At 37.9% G+C, this 24,200-nt stretch overlaps 1 protein-coding gene across 4 annotated transcripts in view; it reads left to right on the forward strand.

Moving 5' to 3' along the window:
• CORIN (corin, serine peptidase) overlaps positions 1-24,200 on the forward strand; it is a 272,512-nt gene that overhangs the window by 221,377 nt on the left and 26,935 nt on the right. For all 4 annotated transcript variants that reach the window (XM_030919664.1, XM_030919673.1, XM_030919678.1 and 1 more), the window contains 6 exons: positions 1,033-1,146; positions 3,063-3,173; positions 4,274-4,403; positions 18,009-18,125; positions 20,545-20,594; positions 20,743-20,917. In XM_030919664.1, coding sequence (XP_030775524.1) covers positions 1,033-1,146; positions 3,063-3,173; positions 4,274-4,403; positions 18,009-18,125; positions 20,545-20,594; positions 20,743-20,917 — 697 coding nt within the window. The remainder of the gene's footprint in view (positions 1-1,032; positions 1,147-3,062; positions 3,174-4,273; positions 4,404-18,008; positions 18,126-20,544; positions 20,595-20,742; positions 20,918-24,200) is intronic.

Here is a 24,200-nt window from a genome sequence, read left to right on the forward strand (position 1 = left end):
CAGATGGCCTCCTGATTTGTAGAATGAAATTACATTTTAAGGTGACATGCATTTAGATCACTAGACTTTGGCATATTTGCTTAAAAGCATAATATTATTTCATAGATAAGTCTTATGCATTGACAACAATTTCACTCAGAAAGAAAAAGGAACAGCTAAAGATGAATGTTAATGTATGATTTTAAATTTTTTCTCCATGTCCCCTATGTCACTTTTTTTTTCTTTTTGTTGAGACAGAGTCTTGCTCTGTCACCCAGGCTGGAGAGCAGTAGTGCAATCTCGGCTTACTGCAACCTCCACCTCCCGAGTTCAAATGATTCTCCTGCCTTAGCCTCCCGAGTAGCTGGGATTACAGGCACACACCGCCACGCCTGGCTAATTTTTGTATTTTTTAGTGGAGATGGGGTTCCACCATCTTGGCCATGCTGGTCTCTAACTCCTGAGCTCAAGTGATCCGCCCACATCAGCCTCCCGAAGTGCTGGGATTACAGGCGTGAGTCACTGTGCCTGGTCCCATATGTCACTTTTGATCTTGTTAGGAGAGCTGTACAATTTATATTATAATATGAATATGATTGGGTATTTCTACTTTTAGAATTATATTATTCATGGTATTCAGGGGTCAAAACTTTTTAAGAAAAAAGACATTATGCTTTTTTTTTTTTGAGACAAAGTCTCGCTCTGCCCAGACTGTAGTGCAGTGGCATGATCTTGGCTCACTGCAACCTCCGCCTCCCAGGTTCAAGCAATTCTCCTGCCTCAGCCTCCCAAGTACAGGCACATGCCACCAAGCCTGGCTAATTTTTTCGTATTTTTAGTAGAGACGGGGTTTCACTGTGTTAGCCAGGATGGTCTCGATCTTCTGACCTTGTGATCCTCCCGCCTCGGCCTCCCAAAGTGCTGGGATTACAGGGATGAGCCACTGCGCCAGGCCGACATCATGCCTTTACAGTGTAGTTTTTCTACATTGACTGAATTTATCATTTTTTCAACTCCATGTCTATTGCAAATAACCGTTTCTTCTGTCTCTAGGTTGTAAAGAGAGAGATCTTTGGGAATGTCCATCCAATAAACAATGTTTGAAGCACACAGTCATCTGCGATGGGTTCCCAGACTGCCCTGATTATATGGATGAAAAAAACTGCTGTAAGTGCTTATGCGAATTTGTCAACACAGCATTTTTATTTTAAACACCAGTTAAGTCTCATTTTGAATACAAGCTAAAAATGTGTAAGTATCCATACAAATCTTTTAGTATTTTCACATCTTTTGATCAAACTCCACTTGTAAAGATGTATTCTAAGAAGCCAACTAAATATGTGTAAAATATACACACTATAATATTCTTCTGGCATTATTTATAGTATGGGAAAATTAAAATACCTCCAAATATCCGAAAATAGGGAACATAAACTACAACCATACAAAAAAATAATATGCAAATATTAAAATTAGATTAGAGAAGAAAAATTTCTCTTGGATTCATTTTATATCATTAGTTGAGTAAAACAAAATATTCAGTATTATGTGCACTATTGTCCTGAGTTTTGAAAGTTCATATATCCACACATAGAAAAAGATCAGAAAGTCATAATTAAAAGTTTACAGTTATAGTCTTTGGGTGGTGTAATTATTAAATTTTTGTGCTTTTCTCTCTTTTCTACATTTTCTAAATGAATGACCATTGCTTTTAGAACCGGAAAATAATTATGTCTCTTAAGATGTTTTACCTACAGATAGATAAATGAAACAGAAACAAACAGAAAAGCCCGAATTGAAATGACAAACAATGAAGACATTTATCTTTTATTATCATATATATATATATATATATATATATCAATCACATGTTTTATATTATCATAGAAAGAGTCAAGTGTAGGATGGACTCTTGAGGCTGTATGTGGCAGTTTAGTACCTTGTCTGTGATTTCAGTTCAGTTTCAACTCAGGCTGGCTCCCACAATGGTGAAAAGATGACGTTACCATGGGCACCTGGGGCACCATGCTTCTTTCATCATGTCCAGCCGGAAGGAGAAAGGACCGTGTTCATATCTCCAAGATATCATTAAGGGATTTGCTCAGGTCACTTTGGGCAGAGTCACAGCTAGCCATCAGGAGCCTTTGTGTAGTTAGAAAAGACACTTCCTACAAACAGTTGAACTGCAAAAAGAAGCACCATTCAGGGAGAACCAATAAAAAAAAAGATGCTGTTTTCTCCAGGTTGTTCCTGTCCCCAACTAGGGCACATGGCACAGCAGCAGATTTTGGGAAGGAGCTGTCCTGTGAAGCACAGTCACACAACCATAGGCCAAGGCCTATGATATCAGAGCATATGTTTACTCCTGGACTACTAATTGTATTCAGAAAACAAACAAACAAACAAACAAACTGTAGACAGAAAAATGCCATGCCCAGCTTAAATTAATCAGGATCTTCCTTTGGAACTGGGGATGGCAGGTGTGGGGGTCTGAACCAAATTGGGCTCCCTTAAAAAAAGGAGGAAGAAAGGAAATGGTTGTTAAGTAGGCAATCAAGGAGATTTACTATAATTTTTAAAACTCAAAAGAGAACTATGTATGATTCACAGAGTCATTTAATAATAGCGATGAAAAAAAAAAACCCATTATGCATCTCTGTGGACAGAGATTGTTTTCTTTCTAAGGTGGCTTCTGTCTGTTTATCCCTCATGCTCTGCTCATGCAGATTTTAACCCCGTTCTCTGATCTTGGGTATTTCTGCTGCTGTGAGTACCGTTTATTCAGTCTGATTGTTAGAACCAGAACATTGAGTCACTTGAACGTAGTAATTCTGTTTAAATGCTCTTTGTATGTATTGATGTCTATTAAATAATATTTTACAAATTCTGTTTATACTATTTTCATGTCTGCTTGGAAGTCTCAGCCATCACATACTTTCTTCTTTCCATGCTTCTACTGGCACATGAAGATCACATACTTTCTTCTTTCCATGCTTCTACTGGCACATGAAGATGTGCATGTTGTTGATAATCACATTTATTTCTAAAATGTTTTCCTTCTCACTTTTTGTTCCCCATGCCAGCATTTTGCCAAGATGATGAGCTGGAATGTGCAAACCATGCATGTGTGTCACGTAACCTGTGGTGTGACGGTGAAGCCGACTGCTCAGACAGTTCAGATGAATGGGACTGTGGTGAGCTACTTGTTTCTGCCATCTGTTGTACTCTCTCAGGCCTGTCAGCCACTGAAGCTAAATGAATCCTAAATTACTTCCTGGATTTTACTGGCCAAGTTCATCTATTTTGTTTTACTGTTAAAAAAAGCTGATAGTGGTAATCTATGTGTGTTATTTCCAACTCACAGAAAATTTCCCCACCAAGCTACTTCACTATTTGAAATATTTATATTATGGGGAAAAACATTTGGGTTCAAAATGTTGTAATCATATAATTGCTGGAATAGGATTTAAAAATTATTCATTAAAACCCAACTTCAATAAATTTAATGATAGTCTGCCATTCTTTTGTCATCTATACCTACTAGAATAGAATAGTCAAGTGGCTCCTCTGCCTTCCCTACACTCTCTAGGTCCAAGACTTCTAACTATCTAGCTCCTTACACAGACAGGAATTAAAGACATCTCCTACCAGCACCTCCAGTGTTGCAGTTTGTGATCTTGAGTTTGATTAATTTCCTCATCCAACACTCATCACTCTTTCCATTCGCTCAGCTCTTTCTCAGTCCTTTGCATCAACCAGCCAAATCACGATTCTCATGTGTGCTGTGATCAATTGTGCAGCATTTCATAAGTGCTCTGAGGCTGGTTAAGTACAGAGGATGCTCCTTTATATAATAGGAATTAACACATATACCACATTAATCCTAAATTTGCATCCCTCTCACGCACTTGCATTCTTATATGCTTTCTTGAAGGAAATGATAGAAATGGATTTACAACTCACTTCTTGTAATTATGCAAATCCTGGTTAACTCATGGGATGAGTCCTGGCTCTGGCTCTCTTCTGACTCATCAAGAAAAGTTAAGAACTGCCTGTCTCTTTCATTAGAGTCTATGGTTCTTTGAGGGTAGAGAACATTTCTGATTCATTTTTTTTTAGCCCTCTAACACACTGAAGGCAATGATTTGCACAGGGTAGGTACACACCAAATGGTTAATGAAAATAAATAAAAATGAATGTATGCCAATGAAGCAGAGGCATGTAAATAAAGTTATATGCTTTCATGGGAAGAAATGTTTTTAATTAGGGTTTCCCCTCTCTTTTCTTTCCCTAGTGACCCTGTCTATAAATGTGAACTCCTCTTCCTTTCTGATGGTTCACAGAGCTGCCACAGAACACCATGTGTGTGCAGATGGCTGGCGGGAGATGTTCAGTCAGTTGGCCTGCAAGCAGATGGGTTTAGGGTAAGGTCAGTAGTTTGTAGCACTGATGAATTTCTCAGAAAGCTTCATGGAACTTGGCAGTAATATCTTCCTTATGGATGCATAGAGAGTTAGTGCTCTCAAACAAAGAGTACTTCAAAACCTGGGAAATGAATCAGGTGAGAGGACCGCATTTAATTACAGGCACCTGCCCTGAGGAGTGTGCGTTGGAAATGTACTTTGGTGGAGTCTCTAAAAGTAAATGAAGTAATTGTATTTTAAGTACTTCTGAAACAAAATGCTTTCATTATTTATAAAAGCATTATGATCATTTCCTTTGAGGAATCTCGATGAAAAAATCTTGTAATTTTCCCCCAAGAGGTTATTGAAAATTTCTTTTTAAGCAACACATTTTTAAAGAAATTGAAGTTGCTGGTATTTCTGTTTACTCTAAGTAAGGCAGTAAATGTAAATCAAGAAATAGTTCAGTATATTCGCTTCTCAGTAGAACGAAAAGATTCACTCTGGCTTTGATACAGATATACTGAAATGGATCCTTTGAAAGTTAGATACTTGCTATTTTGTGAGGGTTTTCTTTTTCAGTTCCATTGGGGATGGAAAGCAATAATTTTCGGGGTCTTAGAATATGTAAGTATTTCTTTTACCATCAATATATTTGAGATTTGGGGAAAATGTAGAACTTAGAGAAATTGAAGACAAAGGAGTTCTAAAATTCTAGACTAAATAAAAAATTGAGTAAATGCCATTTCCTAAGATCCACTGAACAAAATTGAAACGGTTTTACAATAATGAGTCATTCAGTTATGGGATAGCAACTAGCAGCACATTTTTGTTATCCTAGTTCAAAGAATTACTAATATGTAGCTCCCAACATCTTGAGTCCACTTCTCCCCTGAAAAGACCCACATCTTTAGGAATTGAATAACCGATGCTCATTTATAATAAAGGAACCTTAAACTTTATGAGAGTGGAAAATTGTATTTGCCAAGATCTATTAAATTAGACTTCATTTTTACAACTTCATTATTGTGTCTAAATGAAATAGGATATGATTGTGTTCAGAGATAAATGAAAAATCTTTTGCATATGGTTATGAAGCACCTTTCTTCATATGTATAAGGTTTTATCTGCAAAGTATAAGGTTGGAACTGCAAAGATTTTACAATCAGAAAGTTCTTTTGACAAGCCACCCTGAACATAGCTGTTCTACTGTAAATAGATAGGTTTCTGTTTTTAAATATGCTTCTTTATGTTTCTTCTAAATATTTGCATGTTAGGGTTTTTATTGTGTTAAAATGCACACACATAAAATTCACCATTTAACCACTTTAAAATGTGTAATTCAGTGGCATTTATTTTATTCACAATGTTGTGCAACCATCACCACTATTTGTTTTAGAACACTTTTATTATCCCAAAAGGAAACTATGTACTCACTAGGCAGTTACTTTCCATTTTGTCATACCCACAGGCCCAGGTGACCACTAATCTGATTTCTGCCTCTATAAATTGGCCTATTCTGGATATTTCAATATAAATGGAAATATACAACATGTAGCCTTTTCATCTGGTTTCTTTCACTTAGCACATTTTCAATCATCTTTCTTGTAGCATGTACCAGTACTTCCTTCCTGCTTGTGACTGAATAATATGCCATTAAATGGATATACATTTTGTTTATCCATTCAGACATTTGGATTATTCCCAACTTTGGCTATTGTGTGCACACTGGATTTTTAAAAAAATATGTACTCCATTTGCTCCATTTTCTCAACATAGTTGGAAATTGAAACTTTAATATAATATTTTAGATATCTTTAGATATATAAAATGCAAATAGACATACAGATATTTTTTATTTTAGATTATTTTATTTCACAGAAGGGCTAGGGAAATCTGAGATAGAGGTGTGGTTGGAAAACCATATCCATTATTTGACTGATTTAATGGGAAAAATGGGTAAGTGGTGATAAGTCCTCTAAAGAAATGAGTACTAGTAGTTTTTGAACTTTTTAGTTGCCTTGAAGTTTACTCTTTAGTTGACTTGAGTGGCTCATGAATTGACAGAAATCTGGAGAGACAGGCTACGCTAGCCATGATGGTAATGGTCAAGATGAGGCTAGCTTCCTGCTGAGGGAACAGGCTCAGGCAGCTGCCATGTGACCACCGTCTTTGGAGACCAGTTGCTGTGCTGCAAATTCACAATTCTGCCACCGATGACTCAAATAAACTCTAAGTCACCCTGCACCTTTGAGTCATTTCCTCCAGATCAAAGCCCTTGCTAGAAGGGTCTGTCTGGCCATGATTGGCCTATGCTGCAAAAGGAGGGAAGTGGGAATGGGTGTTCCTTCTTAGCTTCTGGAGTGGAATTTGTGCCAGCCTGCCTTTGTACATTCAGACATATTCTGCATCAAAAATATGAAGTTTAAAAAGCAACTCCCAACTAATTCCATTCAGTATTTCCCTTCCCTTTTTGTTTTTGAGTATCTGCTTATGGGCCTTGTACTGGACTAGGCATTGGGTCAAGGACGCAAAGTGAATAACATCGTCAGAGTTTATAATGGAGCAGGGAAGACATGTAGGTGAACAGCCAATAACACAAAGTTAGAAAAAAGTCCAGATATTTTGCCATCTGAGAATGGTGTAGACTTACTGCATAGAACATGGCATTTCTATTAAAATTATACAAGAAAAACATAAAACTTTAATCTTACCTTGATAGTATAAATTTGCTGTATCACTCACTCATTCATCAGTTCATTCAGTAAACATTTATAGAGAATGGCATTGTAGTGTATGTAGGGTCCAGAACCAGCATACCCTAATTCCAAGTGGATCATTCATCTACTTCAGGGGGTATATTTTGGAGGGAATTTATCAAGAATGCAGGTCTACCAAATTTCATGTGTTGCAGGGATTCTACTGAAATGCTTTCTTGATAGAGGCAGTTGATTTAAAACACTTGCATTTTTTTTAGACCCAAATTATACCTTCCATGTCTTACTCTCAAATGCTAGGCTCTCAACTCAGTGCTTGTCTGGATGAGAAGATTTAGAGTTCTTTGTTGAATTTGAAAAACTTTTTGCTTTCATCTGTTGATATCTCAAGAGTTCAGCCCATATTGGAAGTATGATGGCTATTTGATTAGAAAAATGTATAAATGAAGCCCCTAAATGCTTGTGATAGCTGTATTAGTCCACTTTCATGCTGCTAATTAAGATCGTACCTGAGACTGGGAAGAAAAAGAGGTTAAATGGACTTAACAGTTCCACAGAGCTGAGGAGGCCTCATAATCATGGTGGAAGGCAAGGAGAAGCAAGTCACATCTCATGTGTATGGTGGCACCCAAAAAAGAGAGAGCTTGTGTGGGGAAACTCCTATTTTTAAAACCGTCAGATCTTGTGAAACTTATTCACTATCATGAGGACAACACAGGAAAGACCTGCCCCCATGAGTTACAATTCAAGATGAGATTTGGGTGGAGACACAGCCAAACCATATCATTCTGCCCTTGGCCCCTCCCAAATCTCATGTCCTCACAATTCAAAACCAATCATGCCTTCCCAATAGTCCCCCAAAGTCTTAACTCATTTCAGCATTAACTCAAGAGTCCACAGTCTGATGTCTCATCTAAGACAAGGCAAGTCTCTTCCATCTATGAGCCTATAAAATCTAAAGCAAGTTAGTTTCCTAGACACAGTGGGGGTACAGGCATTGTGTAAATATAGTCATTCCAAGTGGGAGAAATTGGCCAAAACAAAGGGGCTACAGGCCCCATGCAAGTCTGAAATCCAACAGGGCAGTCAAATCTTAAAACTCCAAAATGATCTCTTTTGACTCCATGTCTTGCATCTGGATCACACTGATGCAAAAGGTGGGTTCCCATGGTCTTGGGCAGCTCTGCCCCTGTGGCTTTGCAGGGTACAGCCTCCCTCCTGGCTGCTTTCATGGGCTGGCATGGAGTGTCTGAGGCTTTTCCAGGCACATGGTGTAAGCTGTCAGTGGATCTACCATTCTGGGGTCTTGAGGATGGTGGCCCTCTTCTCACAGCTCCACTAGGCCGTGCCCCAGTAGGGATTCTTTGTGGGGACTCTGACCCCACATTTGCTTTCCACACTGCCTAGCAGAGGTTCTCCATGAGGGCCCCACCCCTGCAGCAAACTTCTCTCTGGGCATCGATGCATTTCCATACATCCTCTGAAATCTAGGCAGAGGTTCCCAAATCCTGATTCTTGACTTCTGTGCACTTGCAGGTTCAACTTGCACCCTGTGGAAGTTGCCAATGCTTGAGGCTTCCACCCTCTGAAGCAACAGCCTGAGTTGTACCTTGGCCCCTTTTAGTCATATCTGGCACAGCTGGGACACAGCACCAAGTCCCTAGGCTGCACGCAGCACAAGGACCCTGGTCCCAGTCCATGAAACCACTTTTTCCTCCTAGGCCTCTGGACGTGTAATGGGAGGGGCTGCCATGAAGACCTCTGACATGTCCTGGAGACATTTCCCCATTGTCTTGGGGATTAACATTCTAATCCTCATTACTTTTGCAAATTCTGCAGCCAGCTTGAATTTCTCCTCAGAAAATGGTATTTTCTTTTCTATCGCATTGCCAGGCTGCAAATTTCCTAACTTTTATGCTCTACTTCCCTTATAACACTGAATGACTTTAACAGCACCCAAGTCACCTCTTGAATGCTTTGCTGTTTAGAAATGTCTTCTAAAAAAAAAAAATAGAAATGTCTTCTACCAGATACCTAAATCATCTGTCAAGTTCAAAGTTCCACAGATCTCTAGGGCGGGGCAAAATACCACCACTCTCTTTAGTAAAATATAACAAGAATCACCTTTGCTCCGGTTCCCAACAAGTTCCTCATTTCCTTCTGAGACCACCTCAGCATGGACTTTATTGTCCATATTGCTATCAGCATTTTGATGAAAGCCATTCAACTCGTTTCTAGGGAGTTCCAAACTTTCCTACATTTTCCTGTCTTCTCAGCCCTCCAAACTTTTCCAACCTCTGCCTGTTACCCAGTTCCAAACTTGCTTCCACATTTTTGGGTATCTATAGCAGCACCCCACTCTCCTGGTACCAATTTACTGTATTAGTCCATTTTCACACTACTGATAAAGACATTCCTGAGACTGGGAAGAAAAAAAGAGGTTTAATGGACTTACAGTTCCACATGGCTGTGGAGGCCTCACAATCATGGCGGAAGGTGAGAAGGAGCAAGTCACATCTCACGTGGATGGCAGCACACAAAAAAGAGAGAGCTTGTGCAGGGAAACTCCCATTTTTAAAACCATCAGATCTCCTGAAACTCATTCACTATCATGAGAACAGCACAAGAAGACCTGCCCCCATAATTCAATCACCTCCTACCAGGTTCCTCCCATGACATGTGGGAATTGTGGGAGTTACAATTCTAGATGAGATTTGGGTGGGGACACAGCCAAACCACGTTAACAGTATATTGACTTTGCTACCTACATGTTCAGTATCAAACAACTTATGGGCATTTAATTAATTGATGATACAAATCAGAGTTTAGACTGCCTTCTGATATTTGCCGAATGCTCAGTTGTAACATCTGGTATTTGAGTGAGTTAGTCTAAGGGAAATGTGACTCTTTATATCTCTGGGCTCCACAAGCTGTATATACAGTTAGATGATCAGGAAACAGTGTGTCTGGGCCCTATGATTTTGGCAAAAATGCTTTTATGGAGTTAGTTGCAATTTGATTTTATGCCCTAATCTTTTAGTGTTGGTCAATAGAAGTTGGTCAAACATTCTTTTCAAAGCATGTTTCTGTATGTAGTCAAAACCACAAAGAAAGCTTCTATTATATGACCTACTAGTCCCTAATAATCCCTGGTATAAGGGTTTACACTTTAACTTCCTCCAAAAATTTATTCCCACTCATCACCATGGTTGTAGCATTATCTTGGACATGATATGAATGGATCCTGGGTAAATAAGAACATGATTTATAACTTGAATAATCCATCAGGAGTTGACCAAAGAGGGCTTCTATTATTTCTGTTAGAAGCCCTTGTAAGGAATCAGTCTCCTTTTGAAGCTAGATACACCAGGAGACCCTTAATGATGACTTAACTTCTGATAAGGTGTCTTTTTCATGTTGTCTTAAAAACCTACTGCAATCTGGCTTTTACCTGAAAGACAGGACTGACAGCAACAATATTACCTACATGCAAAAGACTTTGGTCTTCTTATCTTATTATTTTACAGTTTGGACTGAAAATCTGATTTCTTACTCTGACCTGCCAGACACTGCATAATTTGGCCCCTGCCTTCCTCTCTGACCCAATAAATATCCTAGTATTCTCCACTTGCCCACTAAACTTTAGACACATTGACCTTATTATTGATGTTAAAACATTTCAAGCTCATACCCATCTTGGGGGGTTTGCCTTCACTGTTATTTTTACTTAGAATGCGGAACTCTAAGACTTCATTATTCATGTTTCAGCTCATACATCTATGACTTAGAGAGACTTTCTTTGACAATCCTACTTGAGGCAGCTTTCAGTCTCAGCATGTAACTATATCACATTTGGTTATTTTGTCTTATTCAGAGAACTTATCAGTATCCAAAATAGTTTTTACATGTTTGTAATTTGTTCCTCTGACGAAAATAATAGCTCCTTAGAGAGGAACTCCATCTGATACCACACCAATCTATTATATCCATTTCTATCCCACCTCATTAACCTGTATGCATCAATTTTAACCCTTGTCTATCTGGCTCTGTCACGTTTAAACCGTCACTATAATGTTTCTTCTGAGCTCCAACTCACTTTATATCAGCTTGAACACTCACTGACTAACCCACTGTAACATTAATAAACATGTCAACCTAATCTTTTACCTTTCCTATGTCTTTCCAAAACTAACATACAAACTGAAGAACATGTAGAATCTTGATTCTGAAGAACAATAATCTTTTGAACTAACTCATTTCAATTAAGGTCACAGGCAGCAGACACATATGGTGTTGCTTCTCTGCATTCCTCCCTTCCTTTGGGGCCTACATCCCTTCCTTCTGGATATTTGCTTCACTTCCCATTTTATCCTTGGGCTCCAAATGGGAGCGACCTTCTTTGTTCATGACTCTCTTTGTGGTCTGTGATTGGTTGAGGGGTAGGTACCTACCCCAAGATGGACCAATCAAAGTATCTTACTGCCAGGCCACAGTGATTGGTTTTGGGATTCTTGGTTCTTCAACAAGATTTTTATTTATTTAAAACAGAGTTCTGCTCTTGTCACCCAGGCTGGAGTGCAATGGTGTGATCTTGGCTCACTGCAACCTCTGCCTCCCAGGTTCAAATGATTCTCCTTCCTCAGACTCCTGAGTAGCTGGGATTACAGGTGCCCACCACCATACCCTTCTAATTTTTGTATTTTTAGTAGAGACGGGGTTTCGCCATGTAGACCAGGCTGGTCTTGAACTCCTGACCTCACATGATCCACCTGCCTTGGCCTCCCAAAGTGCTGGGATTACAGGCGTGAGCCATGCCTGGCCCAATATTTATTTTAATTGGACCTGGGAAAGATGACTTCTTTCTTTTTTGGTCATAAAGATGAATGCCTGTGAGTTTAGAACTGTAGGCAACTAGTCCTCTGGCTTATAGAAAACTTACTTTAAGACAATGAAGCTGTCATCCCCTTTGCCCTCCTCCCCACAACACAGAAGGAAGTGGAGACGAGAGTTGAAGAGCCCTGAGGTTACTGGTTCCCTGGCATTGATCATCTTGAAGACCATCCACATCGCTTTAGTAATTGATTACATTTCCACTTTTTGATACTCACATATTCCAGTACTATTTTAGGCACTTTCAAAATGCCAATTTTTTTTGTTAATTCAATATTTGTTTACTTTTTTTGAATTTTGAATTATTTATCTTGTAATGGACCCATAGAGCTATATATTGACTTAAAACTTTGAAGTGAATAGAGATGCACATATTTTTAGAAAGCGTTTTTATATTCCTATTATACTCAAGAAGAAGAAAATAGCCAACAAAGCAAGACTTGTGTTAGAAAAATACATTCTACTGTGGTTCAGAGTCTTTCTGAAGAACTGGAATTTAAAAAGTATGTTGAAATTGAAACTGATAATCTCTAGCTTTACATGATGAAGCAAAAGATGTGAAGATAAGCAAGAAATATTTTCTTTGAAACTAAAATTAAATTGTCAATAAAATGTTGCATTTCTATCTCTTAAAAAAAAAGTGTTGTCCCAAAAGGTCGAGTGCTCGAAAAAAGCAGATGGGATTTTTGAAAATAAAATAGCCAGAAGGAAATAGCTGAACTGGCATAGATTCCAAAAGAGGTGGACACCTCTGCTCAAAAATATTCTTACAACATATTTGTTTTATAAGACTGAATTTTATATATGTTCAAATGATATTTTAATTCAAAATGTTTATGATTGATTATTTTTACACTTATAATAAGATGTTTATTTTAAATGGTGCTTTATTTTTATTTTTGTTTTCTAATTTATATTAGAATGATAGTGTATATTTAATAGTCGTATTTTATAAATTTAAATTTTAGTTCACATTACAATTTTGTAATTTTTATATTGCAAATGGATTAAATATTTAGTTTTGTTGATTCTTTTATTTTATGAAATATGAATACTCTGCAAGTTAATTTTATGATCCATTAACCTTCTCCTTCTTTGCTTTGAGATAGTTTTGTCATTTGTACCTATAGATCCTTGCCTAATACAGTTACTACGCTCCATCTCTGAGCTATCTCACATAGTAAGAGAATAAAATTATAGGCTGGGCGCAGTGGCTCACACCTGTAATCCCAGCACCCTGGGAGGCCGAGGCATGCAGATCACTTGAGGTCAGGAGTTCGAGACCAATCTGGGCAACATAATGAAACCCTACCTCCACCAAAAAGTACAAAAATTAGCCGGGTGTGGTGGCACGAGCCTGTAGTCTCCAGCTACCCGGGAGGCTGAGGCAGGAGAATTGCTTTAACCTGGAAGGTGGAGGTTGCAGTGAGCTGAGATCAAGCCACTGCACTCCAGCCTGGGTGACAGAGCGAGACTCCATCTCAAAAAAAAAAAAAAAAGAAAAAGAAAAAAGAAAAAGAAAAATCGATCTATCTATCTATCAATCTATTTATCTATCTATCGTCAGTTAGGATTGCAATAAAAAGTGTTTTTAAAATACTGAGTTAACTAGAAAAATAAGCTCAGAACTTGTGCTCTGCTTTAAGCATTTCTACTGATGGAAGTTTTGCTGTATAAACTCCCATTGAACTGAGCTATCCAGCCTGAGAAATGTTTCTGTAGCAGAGTTCATTCAGGTTTTGTTTGAAACCTATTAGTGCCTGTCTGTCAAAATTTCTACTTGACACAATAACTAACTTTCAGTATTAATATGTCAAATCTATGGGACCCAAACAGGGAGAATATGACAAGATTCAAGAAGAGATTTTTGAAATCATATACAAAATGTTTAGTGTAAATGTTTCAAGTTTGCAACAGGATATTTAGAATTGTGAATAATTTATCTTATCCACTGTGAAAGGCATTTATATGTCAAGATGAACTGTCAAGGACTGAGGTTGGATGCTTAGATTATTTTCCTCCGTCAATAGATGCAAGAGACAAACCTTATCCTTCAACTGAAATGTGTTACATGTCTAGGTAATTCCTGCACGTCTGTCTTGTTAGAGGTAAGAGAAAAGCCCTGGTTTTGGAGGAATTTGTGATGACCTTCGTTTTTTAAGTAAGCAGCCCCAACATAATCATAATTTGAACATGGGATATTTATTACTAAAACAAAGTGACTTGAGGGTGGGAGAGTAGGCCAAATTGTCTAGGGATCCGGCTGTTCTCCTAAGCCTTGAAATATGTAATCCCTTTCATAATGTTAGGATGTTCCAGAACTCCTAATGAGCTCTGTTCTCTCATTTCAGCGTCAGAAAAATGAGTATTTGTATGTGTGTCTTATGACTACACAATTCCTCAAGAAGTAAATATAAGGCAAATCCTTCTGCTTCTCTGTATAGCACTGCTTTCAGGCCCCATTATTTAGAGCAGTGGTTCTCAACCAGGGGTGACTTTGCCCCTAGGGCAGCTGTCCCCAACCTTTTTGGCACCAGGGGCTGGTTTTGTGGAAGACAGTTTTTCCACGGACTGGGGTGGGATGGGGGGAATGGTTTTGGCATGATTCAAGCACATTACATTTATTGTCTACTTTGTTTCTATTATTATTACATTATAATGAAATCATTATACTACTCACCATAATGTTGAATCAGTGGGAGCCCTGAGCTTGTTTTCCTACAACTAGATGGTCCCATCTGAGGGTGATGAGAGACAGTGATAGATCATCAGGGATTTGATTACCATAGGAACCACGCAACCTAGGTCCCACGCATGCGCAGTTCACAATAGGAGTCACACTTCTGTGAGAATCTAAGGCCGCTAATGGGACAGGAGGCGGAGCTCAGGCAGTAATGCCCGTGATTGTGAGCAGCTGTAAACACAGATTAAGCTTTGCTGGCTTGCCCCACACTCACCTCCTGCTGTGTGGCCTGGTCCCCAGGGGCCCTGGAGCTGGGGACCCCTGTCCTAGGGGACATTTGGAATGTCTATAGACATTATTTTTTACATCGTAAATCCAGAGTTGATGGGATCTTACTAGCAGCTAGTGGGTAGAAGCTAGGGATGTTACAAAACATCCCGCAGTGCACATGAATCGCCCCACATAGCAGATAATTAACTGGTATAACTTGTCAATAGCACCTAGGGTGAGAAACCCTGATTTAGAGGGACCCTCCGGCCCTCCTCCTCTAGCTCATCCCATGGGTTAAGGACTCTGTTAGCCAAGGAGTTATGCTCACATGGAGCCTCATCCCTTTTCTAGAATGATGTTTTCAAAGTGTGGTCTCAGACCAGCATCATTATCATCACCTGTGATCTTGGTAGAGCAACAGATTTTGGGTCCCATCTGAGACTTCATTGAATCAGAAAATCTGGGGATGAGGCCAAAAATCTGTGTTGTAACAGGTCCTCCAGGTGATTCTGATGAATGCTAATGTTTGAAACCCACTGTTCTCAGGAGTCCAAGAGATCTATATTTGAACCTAACAGATATGTTTGTCAAGAGAGGAGGAGAGAAATTTTCTTTGACAGCTTGATAACTTGATTTATAACATCTAAATATGTAGACAAATGGCATTTGGGCCTCCATTTATACTCTTGTTCTAGGTGCTGGATTAGATCATTGCTAAAATTTCCTTCTCCGTGTATGAATCAATAGATGCACACCACATTTTCTTTAGACAATAGAACAGTATTCAGTATTCTTAAAAAAGAAGGAAATTCTGCCATTTGAGACAATATGGATAAACCTGGAGGACATGTTAAGTGAAATACGCCAAGCATAGAAAGACAAATAAGGCATGATCTCATTTATATGCGGAATTTAAAACAGTAAACTCGTAAATGCAGAGAGTAGAATGTTAGTTGCCAAAAACTAGGGGATGGGGAAAATGGGGAGATGGTCAAAGGGTACAAAGATGCAGTGATGTGGAATGAATAAGTTATGGAGATCTAATGTACAACATGGTGACTATACTTAACAATACAAATTGTATACTTGAAATTTGCTAAGATTCTTGGCCTTAGTGTTCTTACCACACACACACACACACGCACACACACATGCACGTAACTAGGTGGTGATAGATATGCTACTTAGCTTGACTGTGGTAACCATTTCACAAGGTATACATATATCAAACATTACATTACACCCCTTAAATACGTACAATTTTTATTTGCCAAGTATGCCTCAATAAAGCTGGGTAAAAAAGAAAGGAAAATTGAAGTTATGCAGATGCTCAGATTCTGTACGATGGCAGAAATACAACCAAGCAAATTCACTGACTTTTTAAAATGGGCATAGGATGACATTTCTAGTGCTAAAAGTTTATGTTCGTGCATGAGAATCATGCCAGTGTTCAAGAATTTCATGAAAATCTAATTTTCATAATGACATTCTCCTATCCTTGATTAATTTCTTAAATTTTCTACTTGTAACTGAGACATTCCGGCTTAATTGCCTTTCTTCTTGGAAGCTAATGAATGAAATGCAAAAACATCCTGTGGATGTCTGTGGAGCCCTTCCTCAGGGGAGCTAGGGGGCCTTTGAGTTCTTTGCAATGATTTTCCTATCCAGCATCAGTGCACACTCTCTCCCAGTTGCACTCCCCATGCAAGTATCTTGTTGCCCTATGAATACCTGATTTAAGAATGACCTGATTAAATAACAAAATCTAAAGTTTATCTTCCTTTGGCTTTACCTGGATTTAGGAGGTCCACAGGTAGTTCTGTTGCAGAAGGGAATTCTCAGGATGCAGGTTATCAGGATGCAAGTTACCACAAACACCATGACCAGTATATGTGGCCTCTGACTTACATACTTTCCATCTCACTTTGCCTCTACATTCAGAACTTCTGGAATTGATGGAGAGCCAGATTCATTTTGGCCAAGAAAAATAAAAATTCTTATTTCTGTAAGATGTTTTTTAATATCTTCAATAATCTAACAGTCAATTGAAGTTTCTAAATAAATTTATATCTTACGCCACTCTTCTTCATTGTGGCTAGGAGGTATGACATTTGTTTTAAAAATCAAATGTTTATAATTCATTCATTATGAAATACTCTTGTGTTTTTCATCTTTGGCTCTTATTCTGTCATCAAGTGTTCCCTTTAAAGGGTTCTTCCTTGCCTTTTTAAAAGTATGAGTTTGGGGAAGTTTTTGTTCATTTTCTATTATGTGATTACAATAGTTTAAAAATAATAATCAGGTGAGGCAGGGTGCTGTGGTTCATGCCTGTAATCCCAGCAGTTTGGGATGCTTAGGGGTTGCAGACCACTTGAGGTCAGGAGTTTAAGACCACCCTGGACAACATGGTGAAACCTCATCTGTACTAAAGATATAAAAATTGGCTGGGCGTGATTGCATGTGCCTGTGGTCCCAGCTACTTGGGAGGCTGAGGCAGGAGAATCACTTGAACCCTGAGCCAGAGGTTGCAGTGAGCCGAGATCACACCACTGTACTCCAGCCTGGGCAACAGATCAAGACTCCGTCTAAAAAAAAAAAAAACAACCAAAAAACCTAGAAATATAGAAATATTACATTTCTTACAACTTTTATACTGCCTAAACAGATGCTAAATGCCACTGATTCTCTTTATGTGTTGTTTATTTTATTTTATGATACTGCTATATTGCAGAATTACAATGGACAAGGAAAGAGGAGGAAAAAAAACCCAGCTACATAAATTTTATTTTACCTTTGATCCCTGCCTAAAGTTGTTCTTATGTTTTACCTGTTGGAACTTTTATATCATACACATTATAATCCTAACATCTCATGAAGTTCAAACACAGGTCAGCAGGGAGAATAACTAAAACAACTCCAACAATTTGTAACAGTCCAAATTCTCCTCTTGAAATGTTGACATAATTTAATGCTTCCTTTTGAAAGAGAATGAGTGCTAAACAATGATAATGCCTGTTCAAAGATCATTGTACTTTGAATACTTATCCAGTATTTGCCTTGTATCAGAGAACCATCTGTGACCAAATTGATACAGGAACAGGAGAAAGAGCTGCGGTGGCTGACATTACACTCCAACTGGGAGAGCCTCAATGGGACCACTTTACATGAACTTCTAGTAAATGGGTAAGAACGCATTCATAAGAACTGTGTAGAGTCAGATTACAGAACAAGAATTTTCATCAGGCCTTTCTTCCATTTTTTAACTTAACATAATCCTAATTTGTCATATCAGTAAAGAGTTTCCATAGATTCACTATTGCCTTTACATTTCAACATTGGTTGCTTGTATTTCTTCTTTCTAGACATAGATTTTTTTCTCTTTTATTCATCATTACAGAAACTATCATGGTGAGAAGCGAGGAACTTGGGTTCTAATCTTGGATTTCTTCTAATATCTTATTCAAAATAAAACCTCATGTCTGCATTTCCTACAGATGCTACATAGAACTAGTTAACAGAGGGAATTGAAGTATTGATAACTAAGAAAACTTGGAATGTCTAAGAGAGGAATAGACACAAAATGAAATTATAATCAAGTTGCCTTGAAAGTGCATATAAGTTTCCCCTAAAAAATCATTGTATCTTAAACAGGGCTACTTCACTTGTCTATGGGTGGGGTGTAGGACGAAGACAAATTGAGGAAATTTACACTTACTAAATTCTTATTACATTATAGGCACACAGCTAGGCAGTCTTATATACACTGACTCATTTAAACCTCAGATAGATTTGTGAACCATAGATGATTATCCAATATTTTACAGCTTTAATATTTTATTTAGTTTAGAATATTTAAATAACTTGCTCAAATCTCACAGCCCACAGATGCTAAGTGATAGTGTCTGAACTCTAAATAAGTTTATCTGACTCTGAAGCTCATAAATGTTACTACCTCTTAAGAATTTTAAAGAGGAAAACTAAAAATGGACCATTTCCTCTTAAAATGTCTTGACATTTTCCTCACAGATCAAACTGCAGCCAGATTTCTGCATATTTGTCAACTGAAATACTTCCTCTGAAACAATGACCTAAACCTTTTAACAAAGTGATTTGTTTCCCCAAACTTGGAATTCCAGAAAAAACCTTTCAGGTCAGGTAAATGAATAAATAAATAACTCATTCTAGATTGGGAGTTAGTAAACTTGGTTCTAGTCCTGGTTTACTAATTAGAAGTGTTATCTTATATAACTGCAATTTCCAGTAAGAAGTTGGATGAATAGTCTTTGATGACTTTCCTATTCCTAAGAGCTATGTGTTTTCAATCTAACAAATAACAACTAATTATTAAGTATCTCTTTAATACCAAATTCAGCATTAGGCTTTGAGCGGATGTAGAAGTGAATGAGGGTAAACAAAGGCCCTTATCTCAGGGAATGTACACTATATGGAGTGAAGACAAAGATTATAAATTAGTAAAAATAATTTTGGACTTTGGTAAGTGCTGCAAATAAATTTAGGATAATGCAATAGAGAGTAAGGAAGAGAGGATTTTAGACTGTGGGAGGGTAGAAAGCAAATGAGCTTTTCCTGTATTACATATTGTATGCAAATAATTACATGTACCCCTATGTAAATGTAGCAAGAAATGAAAATACAGTAAATCTTCAGAAAGGAACGTAGAAATTATATATTTAGGGTTGGGTTTTGTTTTAAATCTGAGATATCTAGGATTCTAAGTACATCATAGTATTTTTGAAAGTCCCAATATGGGTTTTTATTGTCCTTTTTCATTTACATTGAGGTTGTAATGTAAATGTTTCATGGTTGGAAGACAACTTAGTGATTAAAATTTCTACCCCAAACTGAATTATCTTGTGCCATCACATTGAAGATCCTTTAACAGAGACCATGTTCTTGCATTCAAAGTGGAACTTAGATTTTAGAAAATTCTTTTTCTGAACCCACAATTCTTGTAAATTGCACCTACTAGTTTTGATCATGTCATCTAAAGTTATATGAAATAAATTTAAGCTACTTTTCCTCTTGTCAACTTCTCATACAAGGGAAATTTAACCTTGAGAATCTTTGTAAGACTCTTTTCCAGTCTAAATATTCCATTCCTTTATCTGTTCTTTAATTTCTGAAGTTATATTTTACTCATCTTGGACTATTTCTCAACTGGTTTTGAGCACACGCCACTTTGTATAAGCATAAAAAGCTGACATGCTGCCTCCTCACCATTGATTCTAAAAAGTACCCCCATCTCTCCTTGAGAATTGTAGTTTGAATTAACATTGTGGTGGTACCACCAGCCAAAATGATGTGGGAAATTTTGTTAAAATAATTTCTTTTCCCACAAATGTGAAATTACATGATGATATTAAATAAACTAAAAAAATGAAGTATATATATTCCATATACTCCCGCCCACAACATGATTAATATCTGACCACACTCCTGCCTTGAGAATTCCTGCACTGAGAGGAATTGTTGCTCAGAGAATGTGATCTCTGATGGTAACTTGTTTTTCACTGGTAAAGTATTTGAATTGAACAGTAAATATGTAACTTAATGTTATACCGTTTTATGTTTCCAAATCCAGGCAGTCTTGTCAGAGCAGAAGTAAAATTTCTCTTCTGTGTACTAAACAAGGTGAGAGAATTAGAGATGTGGCAATGGGATATGAACTTAACTGGATTGGCTCAGGGGAAGAGTGATCCCTTGTAAGTGACAGCAAAGACCTAAGCGTTTAGCAAGGTTTGGCATCAACTCACAAACTGTGTCTTCTGCTCCTTGGTAGACTGTGGGCGCCGCCCTGCTGCCCGAATGAACAAAAGGATCCTTGGGGGTCGGACAAGTCGCCCTGGAAGGTGGCCATGGCAGTGTTCTCTGCAGAGTGAACCCAGTGGACATATCTGTGGCTGTGTCCTCATTGCCAAGAAGTGGGTTCTGACAGTTGCTCACTGCTTCGAGGGGTAAGCTGCACCTTCCTTTTTTTCCTTTGCCTGGATTTGATCACTTTGTCACTCAGGAATTCTCAGTGGCGTATGTAACTCCATGAAGCCACATCGAGGCGAAAGCCACAGCTAATCTACTTTCCAGGTCTTTATCTTCCTAAAGTTTTCTATCCTTGGTGTTGCAATCTAATATACTGGCTGCTCATTTGTTGGAAATGGCTGCATATTGCTTCCGATTTTTGTCCTAAGGAGGGAGAGAGAGAAAGAAGTTTAGAAGATTGACTCCATGCTACTATTAGTCTCTATTCTAGAACTCTTAAATATATCACACATATTATAACTTAAACAGAAGTGATTTATTTGGATACTACAATGAGGCTTGGATGCAGATAAACTGTTGAGTGGTTTGGGAAGCAGACTTAAAGGTATAATGTATGTAATATGTGTGCTATTCAGAGAGTGTGTGTGTTTTTGTGTGTATGTAAAGAGAGAGTTTATGTTATGCCATTTTATGGTTCCAAATCCAGGCAGCCTTGTCATAGCAGAAGTGAGATTTCTCTTCTGTGTGCTGAATGAGGTGAGACAATTAGAGGGGTAGCAATGGGATATGAATTTAATTGAACTGGATTGGCTCGGGGAAGAGTGATCACCTTTTTGGTTTGGAGCCCATCCAAACCAAACCAAAATACGAAACAAAGCAATGACAACAAACAAAGGTTTATTTTGACATAATTGGCTCATGTGATTCTGGAGGCTTGGTGAGACCAAAACCTGATGGGGTAGGTGGCAGGCAGGAAGATTAGGCAAGAGTTGCAGTTCAATCTGCTGGCAGTATTCCTTCTTGCTGGAGAGGTCAGTCTTTGTTCTATTAAGATTTTCATCTGAATGGGTAAGATTCATCTACATCATGGAGTGTCATCTGCTTTACTCAAAGTCCGCTGATTTAAATATTAATCTCATCCAAACAAACAAAAAAAAAACCTTCACAGAAACATATAGAATAATAGTTGGCTAAATATTTGGGCACTGTGGCCCAGCCAGATTAATACATAAAATTAACCACCACAATATGCCTAAAGAGAGCAAAACAATAAAACTAAGGGAAAACCTACCCTAAACTGATGAGCATCACTGCAGAATCTCTTCCAGCTATCTGTTGTTATGTAATTTAGTAGCAAAACAAAACAAACAAACAAACAAAACCAAACATAAACAAAACAGTAACAACAAACAAAAACTCAGACATTTATTGTGCTCACTGAAGATTCAGACGAAGTGTAGTTGGCATAATTTGTCTCTGCTCTGTGATTTCTGGGGCCTCAGCTGGAAGATTCCAAGGCTAGGAAGAGGCTGGCACCATCTGAAGTCTGACAGTAGATGCTCCCTGTTGGCTGGGGCCTCAGTTCCTCACCGTATGAGACTCACTTCATGGTGGCTGGCATCCTCCAAATCAAGCTTCCCAAAAAGGAAGCCAGGAGGAAGCTGTATTACCTTTTCTGACTCAGCATCCAAAGGCACAAAATATTGCTTCTCCCATGTGGTTGCCCAGAGCCATTAGTCGCAGGCTCTACCTGATTCAAAGGGAAGAAACACAGACCTCCCACATCAAAAGACTTGAGGATAGGTTTTGAAAACCACCATACCAGCCATTTTATTGAATTTATTTTTAATAATTTTACTTTACTTAAATGAAGTAATATTAAATAATAGCAAAAAAAAATTGAGACAAAAAATAATCCACAGATCTATTACTTAATTAAATGGATACTTTTCATTTGATCTGATTAGTTTCTAGGAAAGAAATGCAATTTCATTTTTTGCCTATTTGTTATTATTTTGTCTTAGCTTTGCCAATTATTGTGTAACCACTGACACAATTCAGTAACTTCTCTGGGCCACAGTTTTCTGTTATGTGAAATTAAGGAAATAATAATCCCTACCTCACAGAGTTGGTGCAGGCAGGAAGTGAAACAGTCGGTGTAGAGCTTTAAGAACTATACCTGGCATCAACCAGTAATACACCAAAAGGTAAAGTTTTCTTTTAAAAAAACTATTGCTAAAATCATGCATTCTGCATTTTCCCTTAGCATTATGGCATGAGTATTTTTGCATTTTGCTAACAATATTCTCCCACACTCATTAACCTTAATTCGTGATCATCCTTAAGGTAACCCCTGTTAGTGCATTGTGAATATTCTCCCACAACCATAAACACATGTATTTTTCACAAGGTGTCACTGTTTACTTTTGCAATTTGGAAGAACACCCTATAATTTCATTTATAAGTTGCTTTTCTCATGTAGCAATATATCATGGACATCTCTCCAGGTCAATTGATGTAGCTCTAACTCATTTTTTTTAAAGTCAAATAATATTCTATCTATAGATTTACTGTAACTTTTAAAATTATGTCCCAGTTGATTCCCAAACTAAACATTTGGTTTAGTTCCAGTTTGCTGCCATTTTAACAATACTGCAATAAATGTTCTTAAAGAAAGCTACTCACCTATTGGTACTCTTGTTTCTAGAGGATACAGTTCCAGCACACACCTGTAGTTTCATAAGGAGGTTACAGAGATGGATACATGTTTTGTTCTCTAAGGGGCTAATCTGGTGAGGAGACAGACATTTAAACAAGTAATTAGAATACAGTGTGATAGCGATTATAAAATGGAAATGTGTATATCCAGTTATTTGATTGCTATTTTGGGGGAAATAAAACATTAAAAAAATCACACTAGCACCTTGTCTTGAGAGCTTTTAATGTGTAAGATCCAGAATTATTGGAAGAGTCTGCCTAGTATGTCAAAAAACACACTGGGATGTTATTGCTTTAGAAGGGGCCAGATGTTTCCAGATGTCTCTTCCAGACCTAATTTGTAACTCCATGGTAAGAAGAAGGTTGTACTAGCAAGAGTACATTCATCATGAGATGATTACCTAAATGAATCTAACAGTTTTTTTTCAGGGAACAGCGCTCTTTATGTGCTGGTTAATCCAGGTTCATACCCCACTTTTGTTATTTCCACATGTGTTATCCAAGGTTCCTCTTTCACTGGCAGATCTATAAAGTTCAGGAGAAATCTTACAATAGAGAAGAAGTATGTGTTTATAATTAAGGGCATGTACATAATATTAAAGGCTTTGATGAAGTTTCACGGAACATTAAATTTAACAAAACTGTCAAGGGAGGCCTAGTCTATCCATAAGAAGTTAGAAAATGCCCCACTTCAAACAAGCCTTTGTGAATGTGTGCTAATAACCCTGATTCTGTTTTATAACATCTCCAGGGGGAGCTGCA

The sequence above is a fragment of the Rhinopithecus roxellana genome, chromosome 2 (genome assembly GCF_007565055.1).
Source record: "Rhinopithecus roxellana isolate Shanxi Qingling chromosome 2, ASM756505v1, whole genome shotgun sequence".
Classification (NCBI taxonomy): domain Eukaryota; kingdom Metazoa; phylum Chordata; class Mammalia; order Primates; family Cercopithecidae; genus Rhinopithecus; species Rhinopithecus roxellana.